The 18,526-nt window shown below is 47.8% G+C and overlaps 1 protein-coding gene across 7 annotated transcripts in view; it reads left to right on the top strand.

The window, feature by feature from the left end:
- MYH10 (myosin heavy chain 10) overlaps positions 1–13,849 on the top strand; it is a 134,389-nt gene extending 120,540 nt beyond the window's left edge. For 6 of the 7 annotated variants that reach the window (XM_030861445.3, XM_060290958.2, XM_060290957.2 and 3 more), the window contains 9 exons: positions 846–1,058; positions 2,135–2,296; positions 6,620–6,748; positions 7,105–7,193; positions 8,091–8,214; positions 8,284–8,492; positions 9,771–9,879; positions 11,285–11,457; positions 12,205–13,849. In XM_030861445.3, coding sequence (XP_030717305.1) covers positions 846–1,058; positions 2,135–2,296; positions 6,620–6,748; positions 7,105–7,193; positions 8,091–8,214; positions 8,284–8,492; positions 9,771–9,879; positions 11,285–11,457; positions 12,205–12,349 — 1,353 coding nt within the window. In that variant the 3' untranslated portion in view covers positions 12,350–13,849. Of the gene's footprint in view, positions 1–845; positions 1,059–2,134; positions 2,297–6,619; positions 6,749–7,104; positions 7,194–8,090; positions 8,493–9,770; positions 9,880–11,284; positions 11,458–12,204 lie in introns of all 7 variants that reach the window. The other variant, XM_060290956.1, reaches the window with a different exon arrangement.
- The last annotated feature ends 4,677 nt before the right edge of the window (positions 13,850–18,526 follow it).

Here is an 18,526-nt window from a genome sequence, read left to right as displayed (position 1 = left end):
CTGAGTCTCCTACAGCCTGGGGACCGGCCCCGTGGACAAGAAGAGGCCTCCTAGAGTAGAAATGGCCAGGATTACGTAGTAAAATGTAGAGAGAGAATTCCACGACTGATTCCGTTTTCTTGTTCCACATTAGTTTTCTTCAGAACAATCGACAGTCCCACGTTCATTCCACAAGCGTTCCTTTGTGCCTGTGGAGTGCCAGACACTAAGAGACACAGGCCCTCCTCACGTCGTAAGGCTTCTCCTGCCCGCGTGAGAACTGACATGGCCGTGAACCCCAAAGGGACACATCATAATAGCACCTGCGCACGCCTGCCTAAGGATCGTCTCCAGGATCAGAGGGGACGTGAAGGGGGAGCACCCAGCACAGCGCTTGGCACCGAGAACTTAGGAAACGTGTGTGGTGGGGATCTTTGCGCAGAGAAAGGTCAAACCCCTTTTTCACTGCACCCTGCTTGGCAGGCCTCACACACCTCGTACGTTGAGTCTCCACATGTGCATTTTCAATACAAATGACCTCTTCCACAGCAAGAGGGAGGTACTGTGTTAGACACAGTGGCCAGTCAACAGGCGACTCCCCTGACACCACGCTCTTTTTATTGTTCATGGCTTTTAAAGATCTCTCGGCTTCAAGGTCATGGGAGAGTAACTGATCGACTCTAGAGCACATGTGAATAAAGAAATCAGGCCTGTCATTCAGATGGCGCGTTCTGAAATGAGGACTAGTGTAGCTGCAGTGGGAGGGGAGGATGCATAGGGGGGTGGGGTGCCTATAAACAGGAACTGCTGTCCTTGCTTGTCCCTCCACCAAGGGTCATCCCCTCCCTGTGCTTCCCGTGGTCCAGGTTCATGAACTTGAAAAATCCAAACGGGCCCTAGAGCAGCAGGTGGAGGAAATGAGGACCCAGCTAGAAGAGCTAGAAGATGAGCTTCAGGCTACAGAAGACGCCAAGCTTCGCCTGGAGGTCAACATGCAGGCCATGAAGGCCCAGTTCGAGAGGGACTTGCAGACCAGAGATGAGCAGAACGAGGAAAAGAAGCGGCTACTCATTAAACAGGTAGGTCATGGAAGAGTGGCCCCCGGAACAGGAACTGGTTTGTTCTCAAAGCCCAGTTCTGGGTCAATATCTTATTCATTCACATTGGAACATATTAGCTGGAGGAAATGTATTTGGTCATTTGATAATTTTTTTTTGATAATTTTATTCTTTAAAATGTAATACAACTGGTTTTGATTTCCTATTTCTCAGATAATATCACTGCTACTTACAAGCCAGGATATCCATTGAAAAGCCCTTAGTGGAATCTCCAGGGACAGGTAGTCAGGTTCAAGTTCTGTGAGTCTCATGAGTATCGATAAAGGGAAGAATCAATATGTACCTGACAAGGTGATTCAGAGTATTCCGAAGGTCAGATCACACGTCCTCATTAAGCCACTCTTTAAAGGGAAACCTCTAGGTATTTACATTTTTTTTAATTTTAAGAAGTTGCTTGGGCACTTATGATTTATATACTTTCCTGAGTGCACGTTAAACTTCTAATTTAAAAGTTTACTTTAAAAATTAATTGTGGATATTTTCTCAGTCCCTTGGAGTTCATGGTGTCAAGTCTTGGATCTGAGATGGATTTAATTTTGCTTTGTTATTTGCAGTCCACTAATACTTATTTTATTAGTCATTTATTGCTAGATAACAACTTACCTCAAACTTAGTGACTTAAAACAATACGCATTAACTGAGTTTCTGTGGGTCAGGAATTCAGAACGGACTTAGCAGGGTGTGTCATCTGAAGGCCCGACGGGGGCTGGAGGGTCTGCATCCTGGCTGGCTTGCCCACGGGGTGCTGGCCCACCCGCAAGGTGCTGGCCCGAGAACTCTGCTCTGGGCACGTGGGCCAGTCTCGTTGCATCACCGAGACCATGAGCTCTGCCTCCTTACGTGCCTTTGCTGTGGTCGGTGGAAATGGTTTGTACCAGTGGTGGTGGTTAAAGATCTCTCTGTACAAATTAACTGCTAATAACAGTCATAACTGCCCAGTGGCAGGCAGCACCTCTCCAGAGTAACCCGAGCCCTCACGTGCCGGTTCTGTGTGGGCACCTGGGTCTGACCAGACGTAACCCCATGCGGTCCATTAGGTGCGGGAGCTGGAGGCTGAGCTGGAGGATGAGCGGAAACAGCGGGCCCTTGCTGTGGCTTCAAAGAAGAAAATGGAAATAGACCTGAAGGACCTGGAAGCTCAAATCGAGGCTGCAAACAAAGCTAGGGATGAAGTGATCAAGCAGCTCCGCAAACTTCAGGTAAGTGCGCCAGCCGTCAGTCCTTGGTGGTGGCAGGTGTCATCTGGCCCTACTGAGATCAAGCGCAACATGGCCCGGGAAGCTGGGGAGAAGGGCTCCGGGCAGCACCCAGCCTGCCATCTTGCCCGCAGGCTCAGGGTTGCCAGGTCACCCCTGCAGAGAGCACAGTGCAGCCGTCAGCCTCGGCTGTGGGTTGGGGCCACGGGCCATAAAGATGGCACGTGTGTAGCTCCAGTGTCTACAGTGGGCCAGTGCTTGCCCCACTTGGACTGATCGGGGTGGAGTCACCAGCAGGGCGGCAACCACCAGGGACAAGCTTTGGGGCTCTGAACAGCCTCTGATGCTCAACTCAACATGCAGCCACTGAGCCACCAAGAGGAGAGTGGTGTCGACTCCCCTCCGCTAGCGCCGTGAGCTTTAGTGAGCCTTTCCATCTCATTGAATCGTCACTTTTGCTACCCAGATGGTGTGCCGGTTTTCACTATCACAGTGACAAAAAGTGATTTCTATAGTAACTCACAGTATTGGCAGGATGTGATGGGCCCTTTCATATAAGTAGGCACAACTTCCCTGGAGGGAGGTTTGTTAGGACAGAAGCTTTAGAAAGTTTCCATTCCTTTTGACCTTGGTGATTCTGCGTCTTGAGAATTTATCCTAACAAAATGTAAATATGAGGAGAAGTACTTACATACAAAGATCATAGCTGAAGTGTTATTTATGATGGGAAATAACCTAAATGTAGGTGGACTGCCAGCCATTCAAATGATGGGGATATGTATGCAGTGACACAGGAAGACACAGTGTAGGGAGGGCAGTTTAGTTTGTAACTCAGCACACATGTGTGTAAACTTCTATATATAGACAGGTAGATGTACACATTTAGGAAAAAAGTTTAGAAGGAAACGTCATCTCTGGATAATAGATTTATGAGTAGCTTATTTGCTTCCTTACACTTTTTTAAAAAGCTAAATACAAAGGTTTTTACTTTGACCAGCTAATTACAAAGAATATAAATTATATTACTATGACTTTAACAGCTTTATGGAGATATAATTCACAACATTCAATTTACCCATGTTTTGCTGTTTTTTAGAATATTCATAGGGGCTGTGTCAGCATCACCCACTGTCGCATTTTGGACATTTTGGTTCAAAGAGACCCTGTGCCCATTAGCTGTGACTCCACACTATCTGCCACACCCAACACTGACCAACCACTAATCTACTTTCCGTCTCTAGATTTGCCTATGCTGGACATGTCATACAAGACGGAATCCTACAATATGTGGCTTTTTGTGACCAGCTTCTTTCACTTAGCATGTTTTCAAGGTTCACCACGTTGTAGCATAAATAAGTACTTCATTCCTTTTTATTACCAAATAATATTCCATTGTTTGGACATGCTATTAATCCATTCATTAGTTGGCATCTGAGTTATTTTGACTTTTTAGCTACTATGAATACTGCTGCTGTGAACGTTCACACATATTTGTACGGATGTGTGTTTTCAATTTTCTTGGGTATATACCTAGGAATGGAACTGCTAGGTTATACGGTAATTCTGTTTAACTTTGAGGAACTGCCCGGTCTTTCCACAGCGACATTTTACATTCCTACCAGCTACGTATGAGGATTCCAGTTTCTCTACATCCTCAACAACACTTGCTATATTGTCCATCTTTTAATTATAGCCATCCCAGTGCGTATGAAGTGGTATCTCATTGTGGGTTTTTTTTAATATAAATTTATTTATATTTGGCTGTGTTGGGTCCTCGTTGCTGCGCACGGGCTTTCTCTAGTTGCGGCAAGCGGGGGCTACCCTTCGTTGTGGTGCGCAGGCTTCTCATTGCGTGCCTTCTCTGTTGTGGAGCACGGGCTCTAGGCACGTGGGCTTCAGTAGTTGTGGCACACAGGCTCAGTAGTTGGGGCACATGGGCTTAGTTGCTCCGCAGCATGTGGGGTCTTCCCGGACCAGGGCTCAAACCCGTGTCCCCTGCAGTGGTAGGCAGATTCTTAACCACTGCGCCACCAGCAAAGTCCTTCATTGTGGTTTTGATTTGCGTTTCCCTAATGACAAATGATGTTGAAAAGCTTTACATGTGCTTATTGGCCAATATCATATGTGGGAAAAAATGTCTTTCAGTCCTCTGCTAAGCTTTTGAGTTGTCTTCAGTAATTGAGTTGTAACATTTCTGTATACATTCTGGATGTTTTGTAGGAGATACACAGTTTCCAAATACTTTCTTTAATTGTCTAGATTATCTATTCACTCCCTCAATGGTATTGTTTACAGCACAAAAGTTTTTAATTTTGATGGAGTCCAATTTATCTTTTGTTTCTTCTGTTTTTGTTAGGTCTGTGAAACCACTGCCTTGTCCGAAGTCCTGAAGATTTAGTCCTGTGTTTTCTCCTAAGAGTTTTATATTTTTAGCTCTTTTTCTAAATCCATTTTGAGTTAATTTTTGTTATATGGTTTCATATAGGAACCCAGTTTCATTCTTTCGGATATGGATATCCAGTTGTCCCAGCACCACTTGTTAAAAAGACTCGTCTTTCCCCTCTTGAATTGTCTTGGCACTCTTGTCAAAAATCAGCTGACCACAGACTTGTGTTTATTTCTGGACTCTCAGTCGTATTCCATTGATCTCTATGTCTGTCCTTCCACCAGTACCACAGTCTTGATTACTCTAGCTCTGCAGGTTTTGTGGTTGGAAAGTGTGACTTCTCCAACTTTGTTCTTCTTTTTCATGACTGTGTTCTGGGTTCCTTGCAATTCCATTTAGGATCAGCTTGTCAATTTCTGCCTCCCCCCACCAACCCCCAAAGCCCCCCACTTGGATTCTTATATTGTGTTGACTTGGACTTGGAAGATCAACTTGGAGAGTATTGCCATCTTAACAGTACATGGCTATCATGCCACTCATTTCGCTATTCTTTAATTTTTTTTCAACGATGCTTTATTTTATAGTTTCTGATGTACAAGTCTTATACTTTAGCTAAATTTTATCCTTTTTGATGCTAAGTGTAATTGCTTTGTTAATATTTAGAATGTTTATAGTTAGTATATAGAAATATAATTGATTTTTGTACAGTTGTCCTTTGGTATCCAAGGGGGATTGGTTCCAGGACCCCCCCTACTCCATGGATACCAAAATCCTCAGATGCTCAAGTCCCTGATGTAAAATGCTGTATTGGGACTTCCTGGCATCCGCGCTTCCACTGCAGGGGGCACAGGTTCAATCCCTGGTCAGAGAACTAAGATCCCACGTGCCGTGCAGCACAACCAAAAAAGGTGGGGTGGGGGGGAGAAAAAAAAGGTCTCTCCTTCCCTTCCTAAGTACCCTGCTAAAATGGTGTATTTATTATTTGCATATAACCTATGCATATCCTCTCGTATACTTTAAATCGTCTCTAGATTACTTATAACACTACCTAATACAAGGTGAACGATATATAAATAGCTGCGCATGTGGCAAATTCAAGTTTTGCTTTTAGGAACTTTCTGAGAATTTGTTTCCCCTGAATGTTTTTGATCCACTGCTGGTTGAATCCGCGTATGTGGAACTCACAGATATGGAGAGCTGACTATATATATATCGATCAGTGAGGCTGCAGCCTCACTGAACTCGTTTATTAGTTCTAATCGTTTCTTAGTGGATTCCTTAAGATTTTCAATATGTAAGGTTATATCGTCTGCAAATTGAGCTCGTTTTACTTCTTTTCCAATCTGAATGTCTCTTCTTTCTTTGTCTTGGCCTAACTGCTTTGACTAGAATCTCCATTACAGTGCTACACAGAAGGGGCGAGGTCAGGCATCCCTGTCTCATTGCTTATCTTAGAGGAAGGCATTCAATCTTTGACCATTAAGTATATTAGCTGTTAGTTTTTCACTGATGCCCTTTATCAGAGTTTCCTTCAGTTTATTGAGTGTTTTTATATTGAAAAGGTGTTAGATTTTGTCAGATGCTGCTTCTGCATTTATTGAGATGATCATATAGTTAATTCATTTTTTGGATATCAAATCAACACTGCATTCCTCAGATAAATCCCACTTGGATGGTGGGGTATAAAGGTGTATAAATACACACAATGTATAATTCTTTTAATATGCTGATGGATTCAACTGGTTACTATTTTGTTGAGGATTTTTACATCTGTATTCATAAGGGATATTGGCCTGAATGTTTTCTTGTCTTATTTCTGTCACTTCCACATACTTTTATATTTACAATAAATGCATACATATTATAATCTGGAGAAAAATATCATGTTTAAAAACTAAGAATGGACACTACCCCAAAACTTTCTTCCTATTTAATCTTAGGCTCAGATGAAGGACTACCAACGTGAATTAGAAGAAGCTCGTGCATCCCGGGATGAGATTTTTGCTCAGTCCAAAGAGAGTGAAAAGAAACTGAAGAGTCTGGAAGCAGAAATCCTTCAACTGCAGGAGGTTGGTTTACTTATTCATCCATTTGTTTAAAAAAATATATCTGCCCTTGAAATTTCTCTAAGACCAGATAACTATATTTTAGTATCTTTGTAGCCTAGTGTAATTTCACTATCCACGTTTAATATGGTATTGGACCATCTTACTGCTTCAGTTGGGCAAACAAAGTGGTCATACTTTGACACTGTTCTACCTGGCTGACGTCAGAGAAGTTGATGGGTAATTTCTCAAGTCTGACTGCAATTGGAGGCACACTTAGTGCCTCAAGCAAGGTGGCCGCAGCTACAGGCACTGTCGGATTTCACCCTTGAGGAAACTGTTACCAGCCAGAGCTTCCATCACGGTCTGAACTTATTCAGGAACTTGCCTCATCTGAGCGAGCCCGCCGACACGCCGAGCAGGAGAGAGATGAGCTGGCGGATGAGATCGCCAACAGCGCCTCTGGCAAGTGAGTCTCCTGGCAACAGGTGGGAAGGGACGGGCATCCCACAATCGGTGGTGCCCCCCCCCCATTCTTCATGGGCACTGGGCACATTCCCCTGGGGCACGCCCGTGGCACTGAGACAGCCATGGGGGTCGTCTGGCACCTAGGAGTCAGTAGTTGGTTTGCTCATCTGTTCAAAGTCTGGAAAGATGAGCACGAGATGCTGAGCCTCCGGGCTGCCTGCCTCGGCCCCTGGCTGGCTGCACAACCCCGGCAGGTCACACGTCCCTGTGCCAGTCATGCCCACATAGGTGTGCAGGAAAGACATTCAGAACCAGCCTGGTTTCCACAGGGTGCACAGCCTTGCAATGCAAGTCCTCGCTTTCAGATTCATTACGTTTGACAAGCACATTCCTTAGACTTACCTTACCCTGGATGCATTTTTCATTAAAAGCCCTTCTTTTTTTTTTTTTTTCCCAATTAAGAGGTTGCTTTCTCCATTCAATTACTGTACTGAGTATTCATCGTGGTCATTTTCTAGCACGCCATCATTTGGACCTGGCATTTGATCTCGGTGCACTAGAAAAGCTAGGGAATGCCAGGATGTTTTTGCACTTTTAAAGCTGACACTGGCTGCCGAGAAGAGCTGGAGAAGGCAGCAGGGCGGTCAGCGGGAAGGCTGCACACCGGTCCAGACGAGAGATGATGGGGCCTGGCCTGGGTGGTAGGCCTGGGGATGGAGAGAAGTGGGCGGTGTGTTTGGAAGCGTAACCAGCTAGGCATGGCGGATTGGGGTGGGAACAGAGGAAAGAGAAAAGTCAACAGTGCTGCTCGGCTTCCAGCAGCAGGGTGGGTGGAGGTGCCCTCGAGTTTCCCGTACCGTGGAGACCGGTTCTGAGCTGTTGCCTCCTCGCCCGGCAGGTCTGCGCTGCTGGATGAGAAGCGGCGTCTGGAGGCACGGATAGCACAGCTGGAGGAGGAGCTTGAAGAGGAGCAGAGCAACATGGAGTTGCTCAACGACCGCTTCCGCAAGACCACGCTGCAGGTGGGCACGCAGCGGCCGCCCCAGGGAGGGCCGCGCCGTCCCCGCACGACTGACCCATCTCCTCTCCAGGTGGACACGCTGAACGCAGAGCTGGCGGCCGAGCGCAGCGCCGCCCAGAAGAGCGACAACGCGCGCCAGCAGCTGGAGCGGCAGAACAAGGAGCTGAAGGCCAAGCTGCAGGAGCTGGAGGGTGCTGTCAAGTCCAAGTTCAAGGCCACCATCTCAGCCCTGGAAGCCAAGATTGGGCAGTTGGAGGAGCAGCTTGAGCAGGAGGCCAAGTAAGAGGTTTTTACAGTGTCTCTGCTACAGACCAGGTCCAGGTTTTAGCCTGTGAGTCAGAGATGACACAGACATGCCCCTTGTCCCATGGGGGCTCCCTTGGCAGGGGAAGAATGACAAGAACACACGTAACCAGAGAGGTGGTGGTGTGAGCCCTCAGGGTACGCTGGGCTCGCCTGTCAGCTCTTCCCAGACAGCTGAGGGCTCATCGCACTGTGCCCTGTGACTTCCTGGTTCCATAGTTTACATCTCTACCCAAAGTCGATTGCCCGAGTTGGTGGCATCACGTGAAATGCTACAATTTGTTGGCAGAGAAGAAATGCAGTATGACAAAAACACAAGCTTTTTCTCTCCCTGCGGAAGGGGCTGCTCGACAGTCTCCGTTGTTGTCGTTACCGCTCTAAGTTTAGGAGTTGCACAACACAGCCTTTGGCCGGCATTTACAAATCCATGAGGATAGGAATCACAGCCTGCCAGAGCTAGAGCAGCCCTTCAGCTCACCCTCCTGTCAGGGAGCTTGGAGCCCAGAAATGCGGGTCTGTGCTCAGAGCCTGACATCCTCTGCAACCGGCATCCCAGACTTGCCCCTGCATTCAACTCTAACAGTTAAGGGTTTGTTTGCTGTTGGTTGTAATTAACATGACTCGCCCTTTCAGCTGACTCCATCACTATCGTTTTTGCATAACATTTGTGGAGGAACAAAAGAACTTTTTCTGTTTTCAGTGGAGTCCTACAAATAAGCTACCTCTGCTTCATGTGGGACAGTGGAGGCCTGTCTAGAAACATGGTGCTTTGACTCCTACGTGAAGCGTGGCGGGATGGGGGCGTTGTTTCAGTGTCAGCTGCTCTAGCATCTTCGTACGTAGTCAGTAAATTTTAAATTGAAACCATTGCCTAATAAATTGAGTCTTTGTTTTGTTTTCCAGGCTGAAAAGTTAGGAGATTAGAGTAACCAACTAAGGTTTTTGTCTTCAAAAACTCTACACTCAAATACGTGACAGGTAGCGTGTATGTAACATTTGATCTTTGGTAGATCACTAAACAAAGTGATTGACGTGGTGAAGGAATAATGCAGTTTTTCTACCTGTCAAGCATTAGAATACATTAAAGGCAATCCACAGTTTGACCAGAAGGGAGACGTTTCTGGGCCATATTGATCACGATGATACAGAGGTCCCGGAAAGCACTCTAACAAATGCCATCTTCCAGAGAAAAGGACTTAAAAAAAATATTCATTTCAAGAATTGGGAAAACTAACGTGTTGATCATTTTCACAGGGAAAGAGCAGCCGCCAACAAACTAGTCCGTCGCACCGAGAAGAAGCTGAAGGAAATCTTCATGCAGGTCGAGGATGAACGCCGCCACGCCGACCAGTATAAAGAACAGGTAAGGGCAGAAGGCAGGTAGGAGGAACACGTCTTCCACTCTAAATGCTGTAGCAAGGAGACGGATGCAAAACCAGCCGTGTTAACCATTTGACTAGGTGAACGAGGAAGAGCTATTTGCAACTCTTCATTCTAACGTTTCAACAAACATGTGCTGTTCCTTGTTCCTGCCACTCACCCCCGGGTGCTGGGGATACAGAGGTGATTAGGACCTGGCCCTGCCCCGTGAGTCCCCCCAAGTGCCCCGGAGTGGGCAAGAGCACGTCAGGAAGGCTTGAAGTGTGAGGCCTGGACTGACCTTAAAGTTATCATGTTTCCTCCACTAGAATGGACGCTACATGAGTGCAGAGATTTCTGCCTGTTTCACCCACTGTCATCTCTTGAATGCCTAGAATAGTTCTGGGCACAGCTGGCAGTCACTGAATGTTGGCTGGATGGAGGGGTGGATACATTGTTGAATGAAAAGGGAAGAGAAAGCAAATGTACGGCATGTGGAACCCGAGTGGTCCTCCTTGTCTGCGTCCAGGCATCTGTTTTCTCAGTGCCAAGGGCATGTGCTGATAGGGCTTTGGACTGTGGTCAGGTCTGCACTGGCTAAAACCTGGGTGGGGGCTGTGTTCTCCTCTGGCTCTCGGTCCTCTCTGAGACCTGCCGCCGTGGCTGGAGCTGAGGATCCACTGCCTCTGGCCCAGATCCTCCTCTCCTCCTCTCCTCCTCCCCCTCTCCTCCTCCCCTGCTCCAGTCGGGCACCCAGCCTGGCCTTCCCTTCTCACCCCCACGCTCAGGGCCTAGCAACACCGAGGGCAGTTCTGGGTGGGTGTGACCTGGACCCGCAGGGCACTGGCCAGTCTCTGTGGTTCAGGAGTGAGGGATCCAGTGGGCAGGCTGAGTTCTCCTGTCAGGTCTTCCAGAGTGGCTTTGTACTTGAATCAAACAGAACGTCAACACACCTGTGTTGAACAGAGGTGTAAAATGAATGGAGCATCTCCTGGGGTTGGAGACTGTCCACACTGTTGGCTCTTCTGCGTCTTGCGGGACTAGCCCTTCCCTTTCGCAGTCCCATAGGGCACTCGTGTGAAGATACTAAACTGTCATTTTTCTGCAGAAAACTCAGCGATGAAAAGCGGGTGTGCTTTTTTTTTTTTTTAAGTTTCCTTTAGCATAATTTGCTGCATAGACATGGTTTTGCTGAGAATAGCAGGCTGGTCAAAAGGCCTTGGGCCAGGCCCCAGTCTTGTGTATCAGTGCACTCGCACGTGTATATGCCTGCCGTGTGTGTGGGTACACTCGTGTGTGCACTCGCGTGGCTGGCAGGGCAGAGGCCTATGCTGACACTCTCAGGATGCAGCGATGCCAAATTTGGATTCACCGGTTTGGTGTGACTTGGTTCGTGTAACTTCCCCGAGATGGAGAAGGCCAACGCCAGGATGAAGCAGCTCAAACGGCAGCTGGAGGAAGCAGAGGAAGAAGCCACACGTGCCAACGCGTCTCGGCGCAAACTCCAGCGGGAACTGGATGACGCCACCGAGGCCAACGAGGGCCTGAGCCGCGAGGTCAGCACGCTGAAGAACCGGCTGAGGTGAGTGCCCCGGGCCTCCGTGAGGTCACACCCAGAGCCTGCAAACAGCTGCGTCCATGGGCTCCGGGTGCAGTGGTTTCTCAGGCTCCTGTCCAGCTCTTCGTTCTTGCCTGCTTAGCTGTTCAGGATCCCTGACCGTCAGTAGTCCTTGAGGATGGAGGAGCAACAGGCCCACTCATTTGCTCCGCGTTTGCTAGTGGGCTGTGCGAATACACGGCTCGAGGCTTGGGAGCCAGCCCAGGTGTCTGTCCGCGTCCCGGGTGAGGGCAGAACACGGGGAGCCAAGGCTACACCTTCTCCCCCAGAAGGAAAGCTTGGCACAGGTGTTGGCAAACCGTGGCCTATGGGCCAGATCCTGTCTGCGCCCTGCTCTCCTGTACAGCCAGGGAGCTAAGAATGGTGTTTACATTTATAAAGGCTGTAAAAAGACAAAGAGTGTTCAACAGCGACCTTAGGTGGCCCACAAAGCCTAAATAGAGCATTTACTCTCCACCCTTTGGGGAGAGGCTGGCCCATGGTGAGCAGGGGGCTGAGTCCAGCCACCCCCAGGGCTCCGGGGCCCTCCCAGGATGACGTCCCGCAGGCGGATGTGGGAGAGGTGGGAAAGCACGGAGCTGTTCCTGATCTGCCCACCACCCCAGCTGGTGCGTCTTGAGGAAGGGCTGGAAGTTGAGTCGTCAGGCGGTTGAACGGCTTGCCAGCCACGAGCTGCTGCGGTCGTGCCCACACACTTTCTCTGCTCTCCAGGCGAGGAGGCCCGATCAGCTTCTCCGCCAGCCGATCTGGCCGGCGCCAGCTGCACATCGAGGGCGCTTCCCTGGAGCTGTCGGATGACGACACAGAAAGTAAGACCAGTGATGTCAATGAGACGCAGCCGCCCCAGTCTGAGTAGATCCGAGGAAGCCGGCGGAGGCGATACCGAGGGACAGGCAGGAAGCCCCCCAGCGCCCCGGCCTCGGGGGCCCCCTGCAGATCTGGGGGACCGGCGAACCGCACGACTCCTGAGAGATTAACTGTGTCTTAAGGACTTGCAGCCTACACGACTGTCTCCTGCTTCAGATTTAGGTACAATTGCTCCCCTTTTTATATATATATATACACAAGACCTACACATACTAAACAGATCGTCTCATGATTGCGTCTATTTTCCATATATCCATCAAGAGACCGTTTTATAATACATGTTAAGAAGAGACCCCTTTTTCGAACAAACTCTAGACCCCGTTGCCGGTCGCTGGGGCAGCCCCGGGGTTGCTGCCCAGTCGCTCTGCATGCTCTGTCTTACGGACAGCTACCTTAACCTTAGTTCTGTGTTCATGTGGCCCCTGCCTCCTCAGCCACGTCAAGTCTCTTAGAACGTTGTGGAACCTAAACTGCACTTGTAGCTCTCATTTCCTTCAAAATAATGATCAACACTATTTCAGTGAGCAAACTGTGAAAGGGGCTTTGGAGAGATTAGGAGGGGTGGGTTGGATGTGGGGAAGCGGCGTCCGTGTGGGGTGGCCATGCCTACCTCCCTCGAGTCGTGGTGTGCCCCCTCTCTTCACGTGAACTGTCCTCGGCCCGGTCTGTGCATAGGAAGAACAGCGGCCACCACCCAGCTGAGGCCCTGGGGGCAGCCATCACAGTGACTGCAGGAGGGCCTCCGGAGGCCCCGGCTTCCCCCGTGTGCTCCTCGCTTCTGGAGCGAGCAGCTGCAGGCCCCGGAGCAGAAGCTCGGGCGATACCCTCCCTCGCCAGCCAGGCTCTCATGCTGACCTTGCAAATTCAGCCGCTGCTTTGAGCCCAAAATGGGAATATTGGTTTTGTGTCCGAGACTTGTTCCAAGTTTGTTGATGAGGTTGACAGAACCTCGAGAACAGATGCCACCTGCCTGAATGTTGACATGCCAGTGGATGTGACTCCTTTTTGATTTCTCCTTTCCCCTCCCCCTTGGGACAGTGTTACAGTGAACATTTAGCATTCTGTTTTTGGTTGCTAGTTAATCAAACTGACATTACAGAAAGTGCCTTAGACACTACAGTACTAAGACAATGTTAAATATATTATTTGCCTCTGTAACAATCTAATGTATTAAGTTTTGACTGTGCTTCATATATCATGTACCTCTCTAGTCAAAGTGGTATTATAAACATTCAGTGACAATGAATCAGTGTTAATTATAAATCCTTGATCCTCTGCAACATGCTTGAAAACACAAACCTTTTGGGTTAAAAGCTTTAACATCTGTTAGGAAGAATTTGTCATGTGGGTTTGGAATCTTTGATTTTCCCCCTTTATGAATTGTACTGGCTGTTGACCACCAGACACCTGACTGCAAATATCTTTTCTTGTATTCCCATATTTCTAGACAATGATTTTTGTAAGACAATAAATTTATTCATTATAGATATTTACGCCTGCTCTATTTACTTGGATATTTACTTGGAGGAAAAAGCACCCGTTGAGAATAAACAGACCTCAATAAACAAGAATAATCATGTGAATGTGAAATCTGTTTTCTCACCTTCTGTTCTCGATTTCCCACCTGTGGTCTGATCGGAGGTTGGAAGCTACAGAGAGTTTAAATGCTGACAGCCAGGCTGCTTTTATCTGAGGGCACTGCACTCGCAGAAACTGTCGGATGACAGGCTAAGTCTGGGCAGTCGTGGTGACAGATCCTGTTCTCACCGGTGGCCTCCGTGTGTAGCTGCATCAGGAAGGAAAGGGCTGCTGGAGCTGGAGCGCCAACTGTTAATGGAGAAGGGAGCAATCCGGGGCTGCAGGATGAAGCCTTGAGGAGGGTTTCCAGTCACCAACCAATGAAGCTCATTACTGGATTAAGAGGTCCAAGACGTTTCAGACTACATTTTCAGGCAGGATGCATATTAAAAATGCTTTTGGGAGGATTCGGCGACGAGATCCAAGGGCAGCTGTGAGCCCGTTAGGACAGGCTGGAGAGAGATACTAGGGGAACACAATCATGTAGAGAATGCTGGGGGGTTTTCCATGATATGCTCAGCTTAGGCTGGTTCTGGTGGTCTGAACTATATACCTAGGCTGCTCGGCAGTTGTGGGGATGTGAAAAATGGGCAAAAGTGTTCCCTTTCTCCTGTGTCACTACCATAGGAAAAAAAGGTGAGTTGCACTTACCGTCTCTCAGGTGTGTTCTCACCCCTGCATTCAGTATCTCAGTCCAGGGGTTTGTGGAATTCAGAGGCTTGTTTTTCTCAAAAAGAATCCTTCCCTGCTGGCTGGTTTAACTGGTGTTAATGTCACACTGTTTCCCAACTACTCAGCCTATCAGGAGAAACATATAATCTACATGAACAGATTCCAATCCCTGGGAGCCGGGCTCTGAGTGTCAAAGACAAAGCAATAGGCCAGCTCCCACCCCACAGGTGTATGGTCCATCGTGAGGAAGGACTCAGGCAAGACGTGGGAAAGCCTTAGCCTTTTGTGGAAATGAAGTTTAGATGAGCTCTGCTGGGGTTTTAACTCTGTCACGTACACTTTAAATGCTCTTTCTGCCCTTGCCACACCACAGTTGCTGCTCTTTTTAATGCAGACGTTCTAGGAAATTCTTCTAAATTACTTTGGTACGGATAACACATCTGTGCCTAGCCTGACTGTCCTGGGCATTCTGATATCAGAAAGACTAGTGCCCTATCACATTTACTTCTGTCACCAATCTTCCCCATCCCTGGAAACCTCAATGAAGATGAAATGAGCTAGAAGACCGATATCTTACAACCGGCCCTCCCTATGGCTCTGGGTATCACTGACCCATGGCCCCTTCCTCCTGACGCCAACGTTGCTATGACAATAGACATGTCTGTCAAGACTGCGGAAGAAAAGAGCTCACGGTTGTCTGAGGCTAGGAACCACCACTTCCTGCCCCGCCCCTAAAAAAAAAAAAAAGTCACAACAGGCCATAGGCTGGAATCTTTAGAAAGTGGAGACATGGCTCCACTCCCCCTAGTTCAGGCAGGCCTGGGTGAAGCCCGTGGCTGAGACCCGAGGCGAGTCCCCATCCACAGAAGCTTCCCAGTCGCTCTGGGAGGGAAAAGATCTTCACCAAGAGCTTTCCCAAAGGCTGAGCATTTGCAAGAATGCTATGTCCTGTGCACGGTCAGGACCAACCAGGCAGTCTACTTCCTCGTGTAGCCACCTGTCATTTGGAAATCTAGCAAATCATACAGTTCTTTTCAGAAATCTAATATGAAACACTATAAAGATATAATGACATGACGCCAGTTTCCAAAGACAACGTTAACTGTAATTACAGTGCCTACGTACCACACGCACGAAGTATGAACACGCCCTTCACCCCTAACACCAAGACTACAAATTCGTGTTTGATGCACTACAGCAGTGAGGTCTGTTTATTTTTTTCAAAGTCGCCCAATAATGGAATCCGTCCCCGCTAACTGGATGTCACGAAGCCTTATTCAAGAGGTAACGTGACATAATCAGACTATTAAACACTGGGTCTGACTGAGACATCCAAGCAGAGCGCTGGCTCCTTCAAAGGACCACACTGCACAGAAGCTAAGATGCTCCTGTTCTCACGTGTAAGCTCATGCATCTCATAATCGCCTTCAGGAGGTGGCAGTTGTCATGTGGTTGTCATTGCCTGACTCCTGGTAAGGTCAATAAAGCCCAGCGTCAGATCTTGTAGAATGAGTGTCAGCAGCTTAGAGTAAAATTCTGGAGCCAGCAGTAGAGTATGCTTTTCAGAAGTACTGCATCACCAGTGCTCACCGCAGCGCAGAGGATGACACTGCTTGGGAAAACACGGACAAGGACAACTCTGGGTCAAAATGTAGTTCAGAACGTTGGAATCACAATGAAGTTTTAGGACTATCTCTCACATTTTCCTTTTTGTGTATGAATTAAGTGTGATATGATGAAAATCTGCATAAAGAAGTCTGTTAGACTTTCAATAAATACAAAGTCTAAACGATAGGCGTTTTCACAGTTCCAGCTGGCACATTTTTCTTACCGTTTTACAAAATAAAGGTGTGTCTTATAATTGCTGACGTTTGAGAGTCCATGAAATACAGAACTCTCCTCACTAGGCTGGCGCTGGGGTGGAACCTGGGGGAACCTGCACTTTAAAATTTCCCCAAGTATGACTCAGCCCGGTCATCTGGCAGGTCAGGGAGCCCCCTGCTTTGTGCTACTTGGTCAACTCTCAGAACTACTCAGCACAATTCTTCAGACCAACTGGGGCAGTGAAAGAAAATCAGTCTCGTTACTTCAATTTTTAAAAAATTTGAGCAACTTTACAGGAAAATTTAGAACCCTTGACAAATAGTAAACTATTTTCATCTTTTCATTTCACTTCTGATTTTTTTTTATAAAGCTGCAATTGCATGTTCATCTATTTTGTGTCCTCATTGACCATTTCCATTCCCACAGATTAGCACAACTGCACACTTACATTTCAGTGGCTCTGTGGTCTTTTGTTCAGCTGATAAGTCATCCCAACCATTCCATTCCCCTGCCATCAGACATTTATATTAGTACTGTTGAGACCGATTTTGTTTGTTCTTACTACCATAGATGAAGAGCTGTTACAGCTTATCACATTGTTAGATTGAGTCAAGACTTACAGAGGCTAATTTAGTGACACCAATATGTAAAAGTGTACCTAGTCCCCTAAATTCTAGGTGACAGCAGGATTTGCTGGGGAGGGTGGGCAGTTAAAGCACTCACTTTTTTTAGAACCAAAAAACTGCTTCATAGCTCCATCTACTGACAAGGCTCTGAGCCTCACACAGACGTCGCTGTTGATCCACGCACAGAAAACTTGCCCAGTCCTGCCAGCCCAGCACCTCATTCCCAGGCCTCCACCTGCATATCATGACCCAAGCAGAATGCCCATATTTCAATGGGGGCAGCAAACTTGATACCGGATTAGAAAACACCCCACAGGTAAACAAGGGAAACATCTGTTCAGTTTCCAAACACTAACATAACTCCTGTGGGTGCAGGTGGGCAGCAGGATAAAGCATGACTCCAAATCATAACCCCATGTGGCACAAACACCAGCACCATAAGCTTCGCTCTGTTTTCAAATTTGCCTCTTCACATGCACTATCTCATAAAAGAAGTCTGTTACATTAATATTTACTAGAGATTGTTTTTCCTTAAAATTAAAAACGGGCTACTGTATTCCTATGTATCATATTTTTAAGTCATGGGACCAGTTGTTAGATAAGGTGCTCTAAGTCATAGGAAAATGATTTGCAAAGATGCCTCCTGCCCCCGCTCCCATTTTTAGAAAAGAATTCAGTAAACACATTCAAATTTTAAAGGCCAAGCTAGTGCTCTCAATTTGTTTCAAACTTTGAGGCAAATATAGAGAGAAAAACAACCCATGAAGTAAAAGTCAGAATGTAGAAAAGGCTTATCTTAGCATCCTCTAGGCAAACAGTGCGGACAACTGACAGCCTGGACCCAACCCCCCTTAGGCCCTGTTCCCACCAGCGGCCAGGCAGGAGAGACCTGGCTACAGGCTGCCCCCTAAAGCCACTGCCGCACCCCAGGTCATGTCCCCTTCCCCAGAGGTGCCAGCTTCCACCTTGGCTTGCAGGAGATGCTAATGGCGTCTCCAAGACAGCTTCTGAGAGAAACAGAGTCCACACACGACAGACAAGATTGGGAGAGGAGGAGGGTGGATGGGCCGCATTCCTCCCACTGCAAAGGCTGTGTCGCCTTCGTGCACATCACTTCCAAGCGTTCAGAATCAGCTCACCTCCTGAGGCATGAGACACAGTCAAGGCCAGCGAGGCCTCGAGTTTGACAAGGTGGTGAAGACAGCAGAAAACCACTGGGCTCCTTTCCAAACCTGGCTCTTCCGTGAACCAGCTGTGTGAGCTTAGGCCAGTCACCTAAACCCTGGGCCCGCCTTCCCATCTGTAGACCGAGGCAAAACCAGCTCATCCTGCGCCCAGGTCACCGTATCTAGTTGCCACTTGCCTACTCGTGACTCAACACCCCAGCTGTGGCTTCTGGCTCCTCACTGGGTTGGTGGGGTATCACTTCCGGCCACTCAGCTGGCTCCTATTTTATGCAGGAAGAT

This window comes from Globicephala melas, chromosome 20 (assembly GCF_963455315.2).
Source record: "Globicephala melas chromosome 20, mGloMel1.2, whole genome shotgun sequence".
In the NCBI taxonomy this organism is placed as follows: Eukaryota; Metazoa; Chordata; class Mammalia; order Artiodactyla; family Delphinidae; genus Globicephala; species Globicephala melas.
This window is presented reverse-complemented; position numbering and strand designations above follow the sequence as displayed.